At 40.1% G+C, this 19,727-nt stretch overlaps 2 protein-coding genes across 3 annotated transcripts in view; one reads left to right on the forward strand and one right to left on the reverse strand.

Annotated features, from left to right (window-relative positions):
- The window catches only part of LOC133658617 (diacylglycerol kinase delta-like), a 67,448-nt gene extending 54,125 nt beyond the window's left edge, over positions 1–13,323 (reverse strand). The window contains exon 1 of one of the 2 annotated variants that reach the window (XM_062060843.1): positions 13,096–13,323. Coding sequence is in view for 1 of the 2 variants with exons in the window: in XM_062060841.1 (XP_061916825.1) it covers positions 13,091–13,222 (132 nt within the window). In the remaining variant the exon portion in view is untranslated. Of the gene's footprint in view, positions 1–13,090 lie in introns of both variants that reach the window. The other variant, XM_062060841.1, reaches the window with a different exon arrangement.
- Positions 13,324–15,319: 1,996 nt separating this feature from the next.
- On the forward strand, positions 15,320–19,721 carry LOC133659152 (inner ear-specific collagen). Its single transcript, XM_062061887.1, has 6 exons — positions 15,320–15,328; positions 15,379–15,555; positions 17,779–18,088; positions 18,163–18,243; positions 18,611–18,691; positions 18,772–19,721. Exons 1-6 carry the CDS (start codon positions 15,320–15,322, stop codon positions 19,719–19,721), a joined length of 1,608 nt encoding a protein of 535 aa, XP_061917871.1.
- Positions 19,722–19,727: the final 6 nt, after the last annotated feature.

The raw sequence follows: 19,727 nt of genomic DNA on the forward strand, positions 1-19,727 counted from the left end.
TTCTATCCTTTCCAGTATTTTATTGAAAAACACAGCATACTGGCACCATACTTATTTTGATTATTGTTTCTCAGCTGTTTGTACATGTTGCAGTTTATAAATAAAGGTTTATAAAAAATTTAAAAATTTAAATTAAAAAATAATTAAAAATAATAATAAATTGCCTCTGCGCATACGCATAGCATAGATCCAACGAATCAATGACTAAATTAATCGCCAACTATTTTTATAATCGATTTTAATCGACTAGTTGTTGCAGCCCTAATATATATATACTAGCAGTGTGTATATTGTACATATTACATATTGTTATAAAGGTGTCTGTTACTACATTATATATATACACTAGCAGTGTGTATTACATATTGTTATAAAGGTGTCTGTTACTACATTATATATATATACTTGCAGTGTATATATTGTACATATTACATATTGTTATAAAGGTGTCTGTTACTACATTATATATATACTTGCAGTGTGTATATAAAACATATTACATATTGTCATGAAGGTGTCTGTTACTACATTATATATATACTTGCAGTGTGTATATTGTACATATTACATATTGTTATGAAGGTGTCTGTTACTACATTATATATATACTAGCAGTGTGTATATTGTACATATTACATATTGTCATGAAGGTGTCTGTTACTACATTATATATATACTTGCAGTGTGTATATTGTACATATTACATATTGTTATGAAGGTGTCTGTTACTACATTATATATATACTTGCAGTGTGTATATTGTACATATTACATATTGTTATGAAGGTGTCTGTTACTACATTATATATATACTTGCAGTGTGTATATAAAACGTTGATGGAGGGTTTAGAAGTTGTTTCAGAGACTTTGAAGGCTACAACAGTGACTACCATCAGCCGCATCTTTCAAGCTTAGCTTGAAGGAATAATGCCTACAGTGACCAAGGAATGGCAAAGACGTTTGATTTTTCCGCTTTAGGGGCAGAACTTTTCACGCTTACGGACCTTACTAGACTTCTTGTATCCAGTTTGGAAGCCAGAGCCGAAGACAAGAAACACATAGACAGACATAGCAATTTATCGATGGCTGCAACGTTATTACGTTCATTTTTGGATGAATTAATTTGTTCCAATTTGGAATTAGGCTGTAACATAACATGTGGAAAAAGTGAAAAGCTGTGAATATTTTCTGGATGCACTGTATTATATTAAATACTGTATTACAAAAAGGTTGTTGCACAAATATAAATAAATACCTAAATATCTTGACGTCACCTTGACTTCAAAGCGAGGTATTCATCAATTTGTATGTAAAAAAAAATCTGGTCCCTCGTAATTGGTTCCGGACATGGCCACGAGAAATGTATTCCCGCGAAGTCGGACTAATTAATTATAAATAAAATATAATCGCTAGAGCATAAAAAACTAATATGTTTTTCAATATTATGAGAGCCCTAAAGACATGAAATAACACCTTTTAAGTCTTTTAATAATGTAATGTTGCCACTCAGGGGCAACCATACTGAACTGCTTGTGTTGGACAAAAAGTCATGCACAAACACAAAATAAATGATCCGGTTTACTTTCAAAATAAAAGTCTGTCTTCAAGGCGGATCGTATTTTACACTTTGAAATGTCCTAATGGGGGGAGATGGACATGAAGTCAACATCCACATCCTGTAGAAATCCGGGATAAGAGTTGTTCTCCACCGCTGGAGACGCTGTGATTTATCAGAAATATCGCAGGTATGCTTAATTTTCTGCAAAATAATAGTTCATATTCATAGTTGATGGTTGAAAAATTGCGCAGTGTACACTTCTACTTCACTTGACCTGCTTGTATTTGTCTTTGACTGACGTAGTTTTACTTACCGTATTTTTGAGCATATATTCTGTATGTATATGCAATTTTTCAAAAGAATACTTCTCATTTTTATTTGAAAAACGTTAAACATGATTCTGAACATTTGTGTGATTGTCATTTGTCACAGAATAATTTATGTTGTATTTTGTTTATTACTACAGTAGAATATTTTATTATATTATACTTTTTTTCAAAACAAAATATTTTTTCTGCCACCCTACTGGGGCTGCGGGTCACTGTTATGTCTGAATATTCATGTTTTTTTCTCAACTAAACAAAATTGATGCTAATCAACTTCTTTGCTATCTTTTTATCCAAATGAGAATCAATAAGAGAATGAATCAAAGAACCGAACTATTAAGCAGGAAAAATATTATTGTACGTATTTATTTCGGACATGTTTAAAAAAAAAAAAAAAAAAAAAAAAAAAGGAGGGAGAAAACTAAACAACAAAAAAGAGTAATGAAAAAAATAACAGTGATGTGTTTCGAACATGTATACAATTACAATGTTTACGTCACATGTTTACAGTTTCACATTCTAACATGTCCGAAAAAAGTAGGAAGAAGCAGAGCTTATTTAATCCTACCTTTTTCAGTATGGAAATACCATATTTTCCGGACTGTAGAGCTCACCGGGATATACATAAGCCGCACGCACTAAATTTTAAAAGAAAAAATATTTTTCCTATATATTAGCCGCACCGGACTATAAACCGCAGATATATACGTTGTGAAATTAGTTATTTACACAGAAATATTCGGAAAATGTTTACTTACATACCTAAATTGTTTCCAAACGGTGTCTGTAACACAGCAGTAAAACGGCCAATCAAACAAAACAGAAGTTATCGTCATGGACCCACAGCTAGCTCTCCAATCAGCTAAACACCCTCAATAACTCCACGGTGACATTTTGGTGAATTTACTGAGGAACTTGTGAAAGTGAAACAATACAACAAGAATGCCATTGTAAGTTAATAATAATACCACAGACACTTGCAAAAGTGTTAGCATATTAGCTAATGCTAACTACGCTAGACTCATTACATTACGATAGCATGTAGAAATATGCATGAAAACACTCCTACAGACATCACACATGGGACCGTTAAGTACGTATGAATAGTTTTAGTTATATTGTAAAACTTACAAACAATGCTTGGAGTGATGAACAATCCATAAGACTAGAAACGCGATGATACACTAGAAGACTGAATGGCACTTCGCTTGAAAAACATTTTATAGAAGCACTACCGATAAATGGAAGGACACTGCAGCTTCTGCAGTGAGAAATGTTGTCCAAAAGATGGCGCCATACTACAAACAATAAAACACTGTTTTTTTGCTTGATTTTATGTTTTGTTTTATAAAATATTGACGTTTGGCTAATTTATGGGTTTTTCTTCCCTCTCCGTTTCATAAAGTTTAAGAAAACAAGTAGAGGCTAATAGTCCGGATTTTACGGTAATTTGTAACAGAGTTGTTTACTTCCTTTTTCAATCTTTAACACAACATTAAATGAAAATTAATATCAACACAGTTTACAGGAATAGGTAGTTTGATTACCGTGTGGTTCACATAATTCATTGAATATGTGATAGATTTTGTGTCATTCATCAATAAGGTTCAAGATTTTTACTAGTATTCCTCTTCCTTGTACTTTGTAAACACTTTGAATAGTATTTTATACTGGATCATATTATTACATTGTTTGCCTTATTTGCTTAATCCATTCCATAATTGTGTCCCAGATACTAAAAGGTTTTAAGTATTGTACGTGCATACAAATGTTTAAAGTAAAATTTTTCCCTAAACCCCATGTCTGAAGCCGTTGCAAATCATTCTCCCGACAAGACAAGAATATTTAATTTTCGATCGCTGTGATACGACATCAATGGAGCGATTGCGTGCTGGCTGCTCGCAGAGAGGCGGAGCTTCACTTCTTTGTTCGGATTCAAGTTGAGTGCATTTAAAGGGAAACTGTACTTTTTTTGTTTTTAGAATGTTGCCTATTATTCACAATCATTAGGCGAGACAATAACACATACCGTACATTCCGGACAATAAGCCCCTACTTTTTTCCCTACACGTCGAACCCTGGGGTTTATAAAACGGTGCGGCTAAGTTAAGGATTTTTCCTCGCAAACGGCCATTTGACGCAAATAGTTTTCATGAAACACAAGCAGAGACAATGAAAAGGTGTGATATTGTTTTTGCTATGGTGCCATCTTTTGGACGATTTCGCTCACTGCAGGGGCAAAGCTGTAAACCGGGAGTACAAGTGCTGTTCCGTCTTTGAGTCGTCCATAGCAATTCTACTCATATGATTTCTTCATTCGTCACTCCAAGCAACATTTGTAAGTTTTACAATATACCCAAAGCTATTCATATTTACTTAAAAGCCTACTGAAAGCCACTACTACCGACCACGCAGTCTGATAGTTTATATATCAATGATGAAATCTTAACATTGCAACACATGCCAATACGGCCGGGTTAACTTATAAAGTGCAATTTTAAATTTCCCGCTAAACTTCCGGTTGAAAACGTCTTTGGATGATGACGTATGCGCGTGACGTAGCCAGTGAAACAGAAGTATCGGTACCCCATTGAGGCCAATACAAAATAGCTATGTTTTCATCTCATAATTCCACAGTATTCTGGACATCTGTGTGTTTAATGAACAATGAAGACTGCAAAGAAGAAAGTTGTAGGTGGGATCAGGGTATTAGCGGCTGGCTGTAGCAACACAACCAGGAAGACTTTGACTCGGATAGCAGACGCGCTAGCCGAAATAGCCACCGACCGCACGGATGATCGTGGTGAAGTCCTTCGTCCTTCCATTGATCGCTGGAACGCAGGTGAGCACGGGTGTTGATGAGCAGATGAGGGCTGGCTGGCGTAGGTGGAGCGCTAATGTTTTTATCATAGCTCTGTGAGGTCCCGTTACTAAGTTAGCTTCAATGGTATCGTTAGCAACAGCATTTTTAAGCTTTGCCAAGCTGGAAAGCATTAACCGTGTAGTTACATGTTCATGGTTTAATAGTATTGTTGATTTTCTGTCTATCCTTCCAGTCAGGAGTTTATGTATTTTGTTTCTATCTGCATTTAAACCCGATGCTATCACGTTAGCTCCGTAGCTAAGTTAGCTTCAATGGCGTCGTTAGCAACAGCATTATTAAGCTTCGCCAGGCTGGAAAGCGTTAACCGTGTATTTACATGTCCCTGGTTTAATAGTATTGTTGATCTTCTGTCCATCCTTCCAGTCAGGGATTTATTTATTTTGTTTCTATATGCAGTTAAGCACGATGCTATCACATTAGCTCCGTAGCTAAAGTGTTTCGTCGATGTATTGTCGTGGAGATAAAAGTCACTTTGAATGTCCATTTCGCGTTCTCGACTCTCATTTTCAAGAGGATATAGCAGAGGTGGGACCAAGTCATTGCTTTGCAAGTCACAAGTAAGTCTCAAGTCTTTGCCCTCAAGTCTCGAGTCAAGTCCCGAGTCAAGACAGGCAAGTCCCGAGTCAAGTCCAAAGTCAAGACTGGAAAGTCTCAAGTCAAGTCACAAGTCCTGCATTTTGAGTTTCGAGTCCTTTCAAGTCCTTTTAACCACAGACTAATATTTTTGCACAGATTGTGTATGCTTTTAAACCGCTGTATTTATTTATTAAAACAAGTGCATTTGAAATAGCAGGGAAAAAAATAGTACTGACATTGCACTTCATAATAGCACTATTAACCTGTCATTTTAATAGTTTAAACAATTTTAAACATTTAACTCATTCCTTTACAGAATAAACACATTTGCAAAAACAAGTGCAAATGTACTTATTTGTACAAAAGTGTTAACATTGTATTTCCATGGCATATTGCATTGTAACTAGTTCCACAGCAGTTTCTATTCTGTTCTTACCTTATCTCATTGATCTCATCTCATACTGTATGTGTGTTTATGTGTGCGTACATATGAAAAACATAACAAATACATGAACATAACAATGAACAGAGTTGTAATTTTTAGATGTCAGGGCCCTATGCAATATGTACACATATTCTTAATATAGTATACATTTTAACTGACCTTTATTTGACTATGTTTGTCTTTTTGTAGGTGGCTAAAATACACGGTGCTGCTGACCGCCGTCTAACGTTATGTTACTGTGTGTGATACATTGACTAACGTAACGTTATGTATAGGTACGTCATGCAACCCTGCTTAAAAAAATCACTTGATAAAAAGTATGAATAAGGTAGCAAACTGCAGTGGACGCAACATATTGCCGTGTTGAGATGATGTTATAACCATAGACATCTTATAAGTAGACGCAGTATTGGTTGCTGTGACGCGAGCATATTGCATCTTGAAGTGGTGATGAGGAGCCGGCGAGCAGCCTACACTGACAGTTGACAGGTAGAAAACAAAGATGCCGGGCTGGTGTTCAGCATTTTCCTGCTCAAATGAGCGGACTGTTGAAAATAGGAATCGGGGGATTACTTTTCACAAGTAAGATTTAACATTAATGTACTATTGGTTGTATTTTATGAAAATAACATTACCACATAGTTGAGAAGGAGGAAAGGTCTTCAATATTTGTATGTGAAAATCACAAATAAATCTTCTGGGGGAGGATGACACCCCTAAAGGGGTTTGGTTTACAAAATTTCTGCCCCACCTAAAACAAAATTCACCAGCCGCCACTGATTATGATGCATTCTCATGTTAGGCAAAATATAAGACAATACTTTCTTAACAGTATAATTGTAACCAGGAATAAGTCTTCAAGTAACAATATTCAAATACTAACATTGTTGGGTAAAACAGCATTTGGTTTTATTCTGAATCCAGTGAAACAGATTGGTGGTTTTAGCTGATATAAAGACTTTCAGGTGTTTATATATGTTTAAGTATTTGGCAGACGCTTTTATCCAAAGCGACATACATAAAAAATACATATATAACAATCACTGTAAACATGATCATTTAAGGGAAGAATGTAATACAAAGTATCAATACAAAGTGTCAAGACAGAATAAACTCTGCTGCTGCAGCAACAGAGATACGGTCTATAAGATATATAGATATCTAATGTATTCATACATTGTTTATGTAGGATATACGCATGTATATATAACGTAATTATATTGTTTCTTCAACTTAAAAATAGCTGACCGTTTTTTTCCCCCTTCTCTGGGCTTATATTCCCAGTTTTGATCTCGGACGTCTGGTCACTTATAGCATATAAGAATATTATATTACTGTTAAGCAAACTATGAATAATAAAACATGTGTCCGTTATCATAGCTACACGTATGACAAAAAAGCGCGTGAAAATGAGTGGTATTCAGTGAGGTAAAATGAATTAAATGCGCTGACAGTTCATTGCTCCTGCCAAATGAATTGCACTGAGTGGAGCGGATCACCACTCCAAGATGGCGGCCCCGCGTCTCGTCTGCGCCAGTAAGCAGTAGCGCTCGATGCTGCGTCTACTTATAAGATGTCTATGGTTATGACGTTAGCAGTGAGTTTACAGCCTCACTGATTTAACTACACAGCAAATAAAAGTCATGTTACTTAGCCAATAAACGTTATCTTACATTCAAAACTTACCCTTCTTTGTGCAACTTCAAATGTCGAACGAAGTTGGAAGTTGTTGCGTCTCCGTCTGTAATATTCGAACTGCGTGATTTGCATACGGCAATTCCTTTTTTGTTGACCAAGTCGTAGTTTTTATACCCGAACAAAACCAACTTTGGTATAAATCTCTCTCACTGGCGCGTTGTTTGACAACTCTTGTTCATTGGTTGTCCTGCAATTTGATTGGCTGAATGCTGTGTGATGAAAAAAATGTAGATCTAATTTGATTGGCTGTTGTACTGAGAGCACACACGCTGACACGCAGCACACACGCTGATAGACAGACATGTACAAAATGAAAGCTACGGAGCGCTCCCAAATAACTTTTTAAGCTTTAGGTTTTGGGGAAAGTAGCAAGTCATGTCAAGTCAAAAGGCTCAAGTCCAAGTGAAGTCACAAGTCATTGATGTTAAAGTCTAAGTCGAGTTGCAAGTCTCTTTACATTTTGTCAAGTCGAGTCTAAAGTCATCAAATGCATGACTCGAGTCTGACTCGAGTCCAAGTCATGTGACTCGAGTCCACACCTCTGGGATATAGTATCCGAGGTGGTTTAAAATACAAATCCGTGATCCACAATAGAAAAAGGAGAGAGTGTGGAATCCAATGAGCCAGCTTGTACCTAAGTTACGGTCAGAGCGAAAAAAGATATGTCTTGCACTGCATTCTAGTCCTTCACTCTAACGTTCCTCATCCTCGAATCTTTCATCCTCGCTCAAATTAATGGGGTAATCGTCGCTTTCTCGGTCCGAATCTCTCTCGCTGCTGGTGTAAACAATAGGAAAATATGAGCAGTCCTTCCTCCGGTGTCGTCACGCTACTTCCGGTAGGGGCAAGGCTTTTTTTTATCAAGAGACCAAAAGTTGCAAACTTTATCGTCGTTCTATACTAAATCCTTTCAGCAAAAATATGGCAATATCGCGAAATGATCAAGTATGACACATAGAATGGATCTGCTATCCCCGTTTAAATTTTTTTTTTTAATTTCAGTAGGCCTTTAACTGTCCCATGTGTGATGTCTGAAGGAGCATTTTCATGCATGTTTGTTGCATTCTGTTTGTATTGTTTCAGTTTTACAAATCCCCAAGTAAATTCACCAAAAACGTCACCGTGGAGTTATTGAGTCTGTTTAGCTGATTGGAGAACCTAAGAAACTTTCCTCTTTTCCAGAATTCTGTTGTTTGATGTTGTCATTACTGCCACAAGTGGTGGAAAAGTGTATTACAACTGATTACCGCTGCGGCCCATACAGACCACAGCTGCGAAACATATTTTTAGGCGGCCCTCTAGGGGGCGCTCGCAGTCCAACAATGATTAGGAAACACTGTTCTAGATTATAAATCATGCCTCCAGGTTCTACGATCGGAATAAAACTGGACTCACTGGTGACGGTGGCAGAGAAGAGGACTGTGGAAAAACTAGTGAGCATCATGGAGGATGCCAGTCATCCTCTGCATACCGTTATCAGTAGCCAGAGGAGCCTGTTCAGTGCTAGACTGCTTCATCCCAAGTGCAGGACTAATAGACTAAAAAACTCCTTTGTCACACACGCCGTTAAGACTGTACAACTCCTCTCTGAGGGGGAGGGGGTACGAGGATGACAGGGGATGCAAAACAATAACAGTGCAATACTTTTTAATAACATGGTCACTACCGTATTTTTCGGAGTATAAGTCGCTCCGGAGTATAAGTCGCACCGGCCGAAAATGCATAATAAAGAAGGAAAAAAACATATAAGTCGCACTGGAGTATATGTCGCATTTTTTGGGGAAATTTATATGATAAAAGCCAACACCAAGAATAGACATTTGAAAGGCAATTTAAAATAAATAAAGAATAGTGAACAACAGGCTGAAAAAGTGTACGTTATATGAGGCATAAATAACCAACTGAGAACGTGCCTGGTATGTTAACGTAACATATTATGGTAAGAGTCATTCAAATAACTATAACATATAGAACATGCTATACGTTTACCAAACAATCGGTCACTCCTAATCGCTAAATCCCATGAAATCTTATACGTCTAGTCTCTTACGTGAATGAGATAAATAATATTATTTGATATTTTACGCTAATGTGTTAATTTCACACATAAGTCGCTCCTGAGTATAAGTCGTACCCCCGGCCAAACTATGCAAAAAACTGACTGAAAGTCCGAAAAATACGGTACTGCCTAGTTTCTCTTGTTATATTCTTATTTTACAGTTATATTTTTGTTCTCGTTGTTGCTTTTTATTTCTATACTTATTGTAATATTTTTCTATTTTGTACCCCCATTATTTACTTATTAAATTTGATCTCAATTCTGTACACTGCTGCTGGAATTTTAATTTTCCTGAGGGAACACTCCTGAAGGAATCAATAAAGTACTATCTATCTAACTCACCTTGATAGTAAAATGGTGTGGACATAAACTGAGAAGTTGGGAAACTTTGACAGCCAATTTAGACCAAGAGATGGCGAAAAACACTGGTTTGCATCCACCCTTTTTTTTTTTAACCCTTCGCAAAGATGAGACATTCTTCGACTAACCAGGAAGATATGAACATCCTAACACTCTGCATCCCAGTGAGAGCAGACATTGTACAGTAAGTGATGTTTGTTGTCTCTCATGAAGTCTGCATGAGTTGTAGTCAGTGTTGCAGTTGAAGGAAAAAGAAAACATTGTGATGAGTCTATGAAACTAATGTGCCACCGTACGTCTAAAATGATGAAAGTATGAAAACTTATTACAAATGTGCCTGTTACGACATTACACATATACTGAGAGTGTTTATATAAAACATTGACGGAAGTGTTTGATGTTTTTTTTAAGAGCTTTGTAGGCAGATTAGAGCGATTCCTATTGGCTCCATTGATAGCTGACTTTTGCTCGCATTTATTTACTAATTAGAATGCATAAAAAAAGAAAAACGTGTTCTCGTCTTACATAGGGATTGTGAATAATAGACAACATTTTTTATTAAAGTGCAGTTCCCCTTTAATAACATAAAATGTACGTTGTTACACTAACTGCTTTAGTAAGATGGGAAAAAAAAGCTCAGCAGATAAGAAATACGCTAGGCAGAAAGTCTAGAGTCATTTTTTTATCTGGGACTTTCATGTCGTCAAAACATGTCAAGACACCTCTTCTCATACCAATCACAATCTTCCGGCTTCACAGTAACAGCACGACGCGTCACATCCAGTCTAATGACCACAACAAGATGAATAATCGTCATACGTTACGATCATGCTTTGTCAAAGATGTTTTGTAATGTAATCTGTGATATTTCTACCTAAATAAATGGGTTCTGACAGATTGAAATAAAGTTGATATTCTTTTATAACCTGTTCATATTGATAGTGCGCAATTACAGAATGGTTAGCAGGCTGAAAATTACATTTGATTAATAATAGAGAAGGTTAAGACATTGTCATGCAGAGATATGAAAACCATCAATATGTAATGTACAGAATAACAAAAGCATTTATTCAGGTAGAAATATCACAGCTCACATTCCCAAGCATCTTTGACAATCAAAAACTATGACCGTAACAATCCACATTTTGTGTTACTGCGTGAAACTGGTATCCAAAAATAGTGTAGCTCCTCCTCTGAATGCAGGTGCTCTTAGAGCAGGAACACAAATACTGTTTTCCTACAAAAATCTGGCAAGAAACCAACGCAGGTAATTTTTTTTCTTCAATGACATTAAAGCGTGTTTGTCCTGTTTGTGTTGAGCGGCTTAAAAAAGCATAATGTTTTTAAAAAAAATACATTTAATTAAAGCAAACTAATCATCCAGTCATGGTAATAAAAAAATATCTGTCTCTGGGACTTCTATTAACGATGAAAAATTATATCTACCTGCAATTATAGCGATTATTTTTTAGTTAACTGTGAAAAAACTGCAAATAAATAGTTTAATATTTTGACAGCTGTGCACCAAATCTTTGAATTTCAATATTTTTTATTTAATAAATAAAGGGTATGCACAAGCTCGATATTCAACATGTATTATTCTAACTGAACTTTTTTGTAACACGGTCAGTGAATGAAATGTACTTTTGTAGTTATTTTCCTATATTTCTGCACAATAACTTAGAGATGGTAACACTAACGAGCAGTAAGTAATATGGAGTGATATCTGGCCCAGAACATATTTAGCTTTGTTAATTATCAAAATATGACTTGCCACCTTGTGTCATATATTTTTGTATGAGACTTCCAGTTTATTTTTCTCATCTCACCAAACATTTGAAATTAAATCCTAAAATTTCACCAATTTCCCTCCCTATCTGCTATATATTTTATTTTAAAGTAAAGTATCACTGATAGTCACACACACATTAGGTGTTGTGAAATTACTCTCTGCGTTTGACCCATCCCCTTGTTACACCCCCTGGGAGGTGAGGGGAGCAGTGAGCAGCAGCGGTGGCCGCGCTCGGGAATCATTTTTGTTGATTTAACCCCCAATTCCAACCCTTGATGCGGAGTGCCAAGCAGGGAGGTAACGGGTCCCATTTGTATAGTCTTTGGTATGACTCGGCCGGGGTTTGAACTCACGACCTACCAATCTCTTAAATTGTTGAACTACTACAAACACACTCGCTAACTTTGTTTCTATACAAAAAACATATTTCAGAGGCAGTACTGTTAAAAAAAACTAAAGCCAATAAAAATAAGAGTAAAATGACAACTTGCTGTTCATTATTGGCACCGTTATACAGCCAATGAATGTTCGCTAACAACGACGAGCTGCGCGTCACGTCTCCCGGCAAGCAGCTCACTTCCGGTGGGGAAGCAAAGCAGGAAACGACCAGGCTTTCATTTGGGCCTGGAACTCTGTCGGTCCTCCAAAGTTAGCCGGTTTACGACATTTCTCGGCCCTTTTTGTTACGTTTGTGGGTGGCAAGGACATTTTCGTCGATTCGAAGCCCCAAAAAGACAGAACTTGAAACTTTATGAAACAGTTATGGCTGAAAAAAATCACATTTTAACGCCTACAACGTACATATGTGTTTATATGAATGGTTATGTACATTTAAACACGAGTTTATATTACCGCTTATGAACATTTACACAAGAGTTTATATTATCGCTTATGTACATTTAAAATACAGCTGCATTCTTCAAGCGGCGCTAAAATGTTAAGCCGAACATCAGATTTTAAGTATATTTGCTCCGTACAACGTGCAACCACAATCAAACATTGTGATTTATTCCTGTTAAATAGTTTACCAACACTTCTACAAATCGGTGTCAATACAATTTACCATAAACGATCATTTTTAAAGAGGAGTTGCTTTTTTCGACGAGTGTTAGGCAGGAGGGGAGTGAATGGAGGTGTGAGTGTGTGTATGTGTGTCAGCTTATAAATGGCGATTAAATGTAAAAAGTGGATGTATAACCAGTTAATTATTTATGCCGAATACAACGCAAGGGCACACACAATCAAACAAGCTTCAAGCCGACATTTGACTAAATGTTGACTTTATGTGAGACGGAAGTACACAACAATGAGACATTTTGACACGGGGGTCCGTGTCACCCTCCTCCAACCCACAATGAACATTTACGTAGCGGATATTCCGGCGGTTCTGACCTTACTGCGGATCTGACCGGACGTGGATACTTTCCGGATGAGTTTTTGTGGGGTTCCGGGCTCTTGCTCCGGTTCGCTGTCCGACGACTCGTCCAGGCATCGAGCGGATAAACTCTCCGGTCCCTCCGCCATCCTGCATCAGACCACCCGGGGGGGAACAGGGCAGGCAGTGCCCCCCAGCGGCCGAGAGCGGGAGGCACACCACAGGCGGTAGGATTGTGTGTACTGACATCTGGTGGACATTTTTTATATTACAACAACAAAAAATAAACGTGTCATAAAACGGGTTGTCCCGGGGAACTTTGTAAAAATGTGATTTAACAAGAAAACATAAAAAAGCTTATTGTAACAAAATACCGTTTAAATGTTAGTACAGGGTCCTTGAGGGTACATGGGAGTTTGCCCAACCAGTCTACATGTGTTTTGTGGACTTGGAGAAGGCCTTTGACCGTGTTCCTCGGGAAGTCCTGTGTAGAGTGCTCAAAGAGTATGGGGTAATCGAACTGTCTGATTGTGGCGGTCCACTCCCTGTATGATCAGTGTCAGAGCTTGGTCCGCATTGCCGGCAGTAAGTCGGACCCGTTTCCAGTGAAAGTTGGACTCCGCCAAGGCTGCCCTCTGTCACCGATTCTGTTCATAACTTTTATGGACAGAATTTCTAGGCACAGTCGGAGAGTTGAGAGGATCCGGTTTGGTGGCTGCAGGATTACATCTAAGCTTTTTGCAGATGATGTGGTCCTGATGGCTTCATCTGGCCAGGATCTTCAGCTCTTACTGGATCGGTTCGCAGCCGAGTGTGAAGCGACTGGGATAGGAATCAGCACCTCCAAGTCAGAGTCCATGGTTCTCGCCCGAAAAAGGGTGGAGTGCCATCTCCAGGTTGGGGAGGAGATCTTGCCCCAAGTGGAGGAGTTCAAGTACCTCAGAGTCTTGTTCACGAGTGAGGGAAGAGTGGATCATGATCAACAGGCGGATCGGTGCGGCGTCTTCAGTAATGCGGACACTGTATTGATCCGTTGTGGTGAAGAAGGAGCTGAGCCGGAAGGCAAAGCTCTCAATTTACCAGTCGATCTACATTCCCACCCTCACCTATGCTCATGAGCTTTGGGTTATGACCGAAAGGACAAGATCACGGGTACAAGCGGCCCAAATGAGTTTCCGCCGCCGGTGGGCGTGGCAGAAAAAAATCATTGAGGGAGAGGTCAGTCCAGACCAGAGGTGTCAAACTCATTTTAGATCGGGGGGCCACACGGAGAAAAATCTACTCCCAAGTGGGCCAGACAAAACAAGCACATTCTGAAAATGTACAAATCATAATGTTGGGTTTTTTTTACACTTACATGTTGCGGTTAATAGTATTCTGTCTTTATATGTCGTTATTTATATTTTCTGAATAAATAATGTGATAATGTTCATCAGTCAACTCATTGGTGTTAATTTTCGATCTATCAAGATAAAAAAATTATATCAAAATCAAATTACAGGATGTTATTTATGTAGTTTGATCATTTTCCTCGACTGATGTACCAACATCCTGTGGTTTATTTTGTACATATGTAGCATCATCTACAAAGATACAAAGAATTGCTATTGTGACATTCAGTGGACACATTTAGAACAGCAGTTTCTTTCCTTCAAAAATTTCAGGTACATTTTTATACTTAGCAAACTCATCCCGCGGGCCGGATAAAACCTGTTCGCGGGCCTGATCCGGCCCTAGGGCCATACGTTTGACACCCCTGGACTATACCCAGGGGCATCCAAAGTGGGGCCCAGAGGCCTTTTGCCGACGACACATTCTAAAGACAAAATAAACATCCCGGAGTAGAATACTACATAGAAAAATTAGAATACGCAATTTCCGGAGATGCTGAAATGCGCAAGCCATGCTAACATTAGCATTTGACAATTAGCATGTATCAAGATATACGACTGCGAAGCATATTGATGCAAAATCTGTTAAAAAAAAGTTATCATGCTAATAGTTAGCATGTATCAAGTACCAAGGTATATGACTACAAAGCGTATGGATAGTTTATCAGATAATAAAGTTATGATAACAGTTAACATGTGTCAAGTACCAACTTATATGACTATTAAGCATATGGATGCAAAATTAGTTTAAAAAAGTTAGAATGCCAACAGTTACCATGTGTCAAGTACCAAGGTATGTGACTACAAAGCGCATGGATGACAAATTAGTTAAAAGTTGGCATGCTAACAGTTAGCATGTATCAAGTACCAAGTTATATGGCCATGAATGTACAGACCTACTTGATCTTCATCAGTGGGATCCGGTCACGTCCCAGTTCCCACATGAAACCTGTCCTAGTTTCACATTGCACTTGAAAGACAAGGAAACCCAAAACCAGCTAGCACATTTTCACACTGCTCACTCACGCTTCTGTGTCATCTTCATCATGGTCGACTTTGCCGCCATCATCATCATCGTCATCATCCAACAGGTGATCAGTCCATGGTGACCCCAAATATGCCGGCTGTTGCATCAGTTCCTCGTCTTTTTGTCACATTCTCAAGGCATTAAACCGTCCTTAACCGGACTGTTCAGGTGGTCTCATCTGAGCAAGCTTCATCCATCCATGCTTAGACCAGATAGGACAGCACCAGTCTGAGAGGATGGTGCAGGATCCTAGTATTCCTCCTCAATGGCAGGGGTCTTCCCCAAACTGATGGAGATGGGGAGAGGACCCCCTACTTCAGGGGTGTCCAAAGTGTGACCCGCAGCTCAAGTTCTGTTGGCCTACAGCCCACGTCAAACTCAACTAATAATAGACAATGTAAGTTTTGTAAATAAACTATATATTTTAGAATCTGAAAATACAGTTTCACCACTTTAGTCATCATTTTTGCGCTTAAAAAACTTCTCTATGACTTTAGCTCCATGTCCATGGATTAGTGGAGCGCAAAGTGCGTGTCATTGTACTTTTCCTGGTCCAGGATCGGAAATGAGTCACTTGCTAGTTTTCGGGTATGCGACTTAGATCAGGTGTCAAAAAAAAAAACATACGTTTTCTGCAGAGCTCATCAGGGTCAGGGTGTGACACCCTGGTCTGGTTCAGTCCAAGGTTCTTGTCTTAGTGCAAACACATATGTGTCCTGGTAATCTGACTCCCGCGCGCATTGTTGCTAATAAGGTCACGCCACCCACCCGCACCCTGGTCAGGTCAGTGGGCGGAGTCCGGGTGTTTTAGGATATAATGGTCCGGAGTCACGGCATCTCTCCAGAAGACGCGTCAAAGACTCGGTGAGTGACTCTGCTGATGTTGGTCGCCATCATCATCATAATTTTTTGAGGGAAATATTGCATATTTCATGGTTTTTTTGCAATAACAGGGTTTTTTCCATTGACAAAAAGATAAAACATTTTTTAAAATACATTTTATACTGATAGATCTGAAGTTGGTCTATTGAAATTTTCACTCATGGTCTTGTTCATGCGTCACTGTCCTCTGGTGTGCCTCAGGGATCCGTTCTTGGACCATTACGGTTTTCCTTACAATTGTTGCCCCAAAGTTCAGTTATTGTCAAGCCTAAGAACTTTATAATTTTAATGCCGACCATCTATAACTTTTACAGTTTTTTCCGAACTCTCCTAACTCTATTTTAATCGCATTGCATTGTGTTTATATCTAACATTCTCCCTAATGCAGATCTAGGCTTTCAAACCAGTGGTAAAGAATCTGGGTGTTAATCTGGACAACAATTTACATTTTGCCAAACAAATGGACTCCGTTGTAGTCTTTTCCGGCTGAGCTTTCTGGCTGAAGTCAAGAGCTTTGTTAGCAAGCCAGATCTTGAAATGGTTATCCATGCTTTTATCGGTTCTTGACTTGACTACTGTATCGCCCTGTGGGTTGACATCAACCAGTTCTCTATCATTCATCTCCAACTGGTATGAATTGCTGCAACGCAACTCTTGACCCTCTGCGACAGAACCACATCACTTCAGTTCTGCACGCTCTGCACCGGCTTCTGGTCCGTTGATTTTGAAAACTTTTAATGTTAGTTTGTCAGCCCTGAGATCGGTAGGTTGTGAGTTCAAATCCCGGCCGAGTCATACCAAAGACTATAAAAATGGGACCCATTACCTCCCTGCTTGGCACTCAGCATCAAGGGTTGGAATTGGGGGTTAAATCACCAAAATGATTCCCGGGCGCGGCACCGCTGCTGCCCACTGCCCCCATGGGGTGATCAAGGGGATGGGTCAAATGCAGAGGTCAAATTTCACCACACCTAGTGTGTGTGTGACAATCATTGGTACTTTAACTTTAACTTAACTTATTTGTGTGAGCTCTTAAACATTCATCACTCCAGTTGAACTCTAGGGGCTGCCAACCAACAGCAGCCTGAGTTTCCTCGGTCCAGATATAAATAGTGCGGCGATTAGTCTCTCGGTAACTAGTCCCAGACTTTGGAACACTACTACAGACCATCACAGATTTACATTTGTTTAAAACTAAACTTAATACCAATTTATTCCGAGTTTTATTATGTGCTTTGGTCTTTCTTGCACTGATGTCCAGCTCTTCAGTTCAGCTGTAGCTGATGTTTATAAATAAAGTTTGATGATTCAAAGCAAAGGAACCTGGAAAATAGTGTCTGCTGGAATAAGCTCCATCCACCCAGAGGTTGTGTTTCTATGATTTTGACTTTTAAAATCTTTCTAGATCACAATGGCCGCTTATTGTCACTTCCTGTTGGCGTTGGTCTTCCGCCCTGTTGTCATGGCAATGCCCCAAGCCATCTCGCCAGACAACTGGGAGCCGCCCTTCGAAACCCCTCCCTTACCAATGCCTGTCGACGGACGCTTTTATTCTGAAAACATGACGGGACCAGAGGGCAGCTCACCCGAAGCGCACTGTCAGATGCTGCTGCAGTCAGAGGTGCCGCCCGACCAAATGCCCTGGTTTTGTCTGTGCACAGACTGCAAGAGTAACACCGGCGCTAAGGGAGACCATGGAGATCGGGGGCTGCCAGGTGAGGTGCACGTCACAAAGAAGCAAAGAGTACAAAGTTCAAGTCAATCTGACGTCTTCCGCCTGACTCGGCAGGCATGCCAGGTAGTCCCGGAAGACGCGGGGTGACTGGCTTCCGAGGTCCTCCGGGTTTTGTTGGCAGACCAGGAATAAAAGGTAACTTATGCGTCGACACCACTTGCTGTTGATGTTCATTTAGCTTGAAATTGAACATGTTTGGGGTCGGCGTGGCACTGTTGGGAGAGTGGCCGTGCCAGCAACCTGAGGGTTCCTGGTTCAATCCCCACCTTCTACCAACTTCGTCACGTCCGTTGTGTCCTTGAGCAAGACACTTCACCTTTGCTCCTGATGGGTCGTGGTTAGCGCCTTACAAGGCAGCTCCCGCCATCAGTGTGTGAATGGGAGTGTGAATGGGTGAATGTGGAAATAGTGTCAAAGCGCTTTGAGTACCTTGAAGGTAGAAAAGCGCTGTACGAGTATAACCCATTTACCATTTGACTTTGTCACTGTTACGGAATTCCAGGACAGAAAGGAGACGATGGCGACAAGGGAAGTCAGGGGCCTCAGGGATTTGTGGGACCCAAAGGGAACATAGGGTTTAAAGGTAGGAGGATCAACTTTTAGATGGACCACATTTAAGTTTATCAAGCTGTCTGGTCCTGACTGGGTTTTGTGATTCTGCAGGTGAGAAAGGGGAGAGGGGTATGGAGGGTCTCCCAGGTGAGCCAGGTCCTAAAGGAGATGACTGTGTCTGTCCCGAGACCTGTGATGCCGTTCAGGGTCTTGAAGGACGGCCTGGTCTGCCAGGGCCCGCAGGACCTAGAGGTCTGCCTGGCGCGCCGGGGGAGCCAGGATCCAAAGGGCTGAAGGGTGACATGGGTGATATTGGTCATTATGGTGCCCCTGGGTCTGACGGTGTCAAAGGAGAACCCGGCCTCCAAGGCGAGTGCAATTGTACAGATGGACTACATGGTGCTCCAGGGCAGAAAGGGTCCAAGGGCGATCAGGGGGACCAGGGTCAGATGGGGCTTCCAGGAGAGAAAGGTTTACAGGGGTATAAGGGGGACACGGGAGATATAGGTTACATGGGTCCTCCCGGTCCATGTATGCCCAGCATCCAGTCTGCTTTTGCTGCACAGCTTATGACCAGTTACCCCTCGCCTGACGCTCCGGTGGTTTTTGGCTTTGTCGTCTCCAATGTCCAGGGAAGTTATGACCCCACCTCCGGGTTCTACACCGCCCCCATCAATGGGACCTATGTCTTCAACTACCACCTGACAGTCCACGAAAAGGTCCTCAAAGTTGGCCTCTTCCATAATTTTGAGCCAATTGTCAAGACAACAGAGCCAAATGTGTTTGGGACCACTTCCCACTCAGTCGTCCTCCACCTGGCCCGGGGAGACAAGGTCTGGATCCAGGTCAAGGACAACCTGAGCAACGGCATGTATGCTGGAGGCGAGGCCGCCAGCACCTTCTCTGGCTTCCTGCTCCATCCGGACTCGTGCGACATGTCTTTCCTGAGAAGTCCTTTACCGGAGCCGACTCTACCGGAGACCGGGTTCAGTTGGGGCGGCGCTTTGAGATCCAACATGACTGATTCCAGCACGCCAACAACCACTACCGGATCCAGTTAGCTTGAA

The sequence above is a fragment of the Entelurus aequoreus genome, linkage group LG10 (genome assembly GCF_033978785.1).
Source record: "Entelurus aequoreus isolate RoL-2023_Sb linkage group LG10, RoL_Eaeq_v1.1, whole genome shotgun sequence".
NCBI classification, from domain to species: Eukaryota; Metazoa; Chordata; class Actinopteri; order Syngnathiformes; family Syngnathidae; genus Entelurus; species Entelurus aequoreus.

Excerpts from the sequence above, each read along its gene's own strand:
- LOC133659152 (XM_062061887.1), top strand. Across the intron at positions 15,556-17,778 it reads TCATCGTCATCATCCAACAG|ATCACAATGGCCGCTTATTG; the intron begins GTGATCAGTCCA and ends AAATCTTTCTAG. Across the intron at positions 18,692-18,771 it reads AGGGAACATAGGGTTTAAAG|GTGAGAAAGGGGAGAGGGGT; the intron begins GTAGGAGGATCA and ends GTGATTCTGCAG.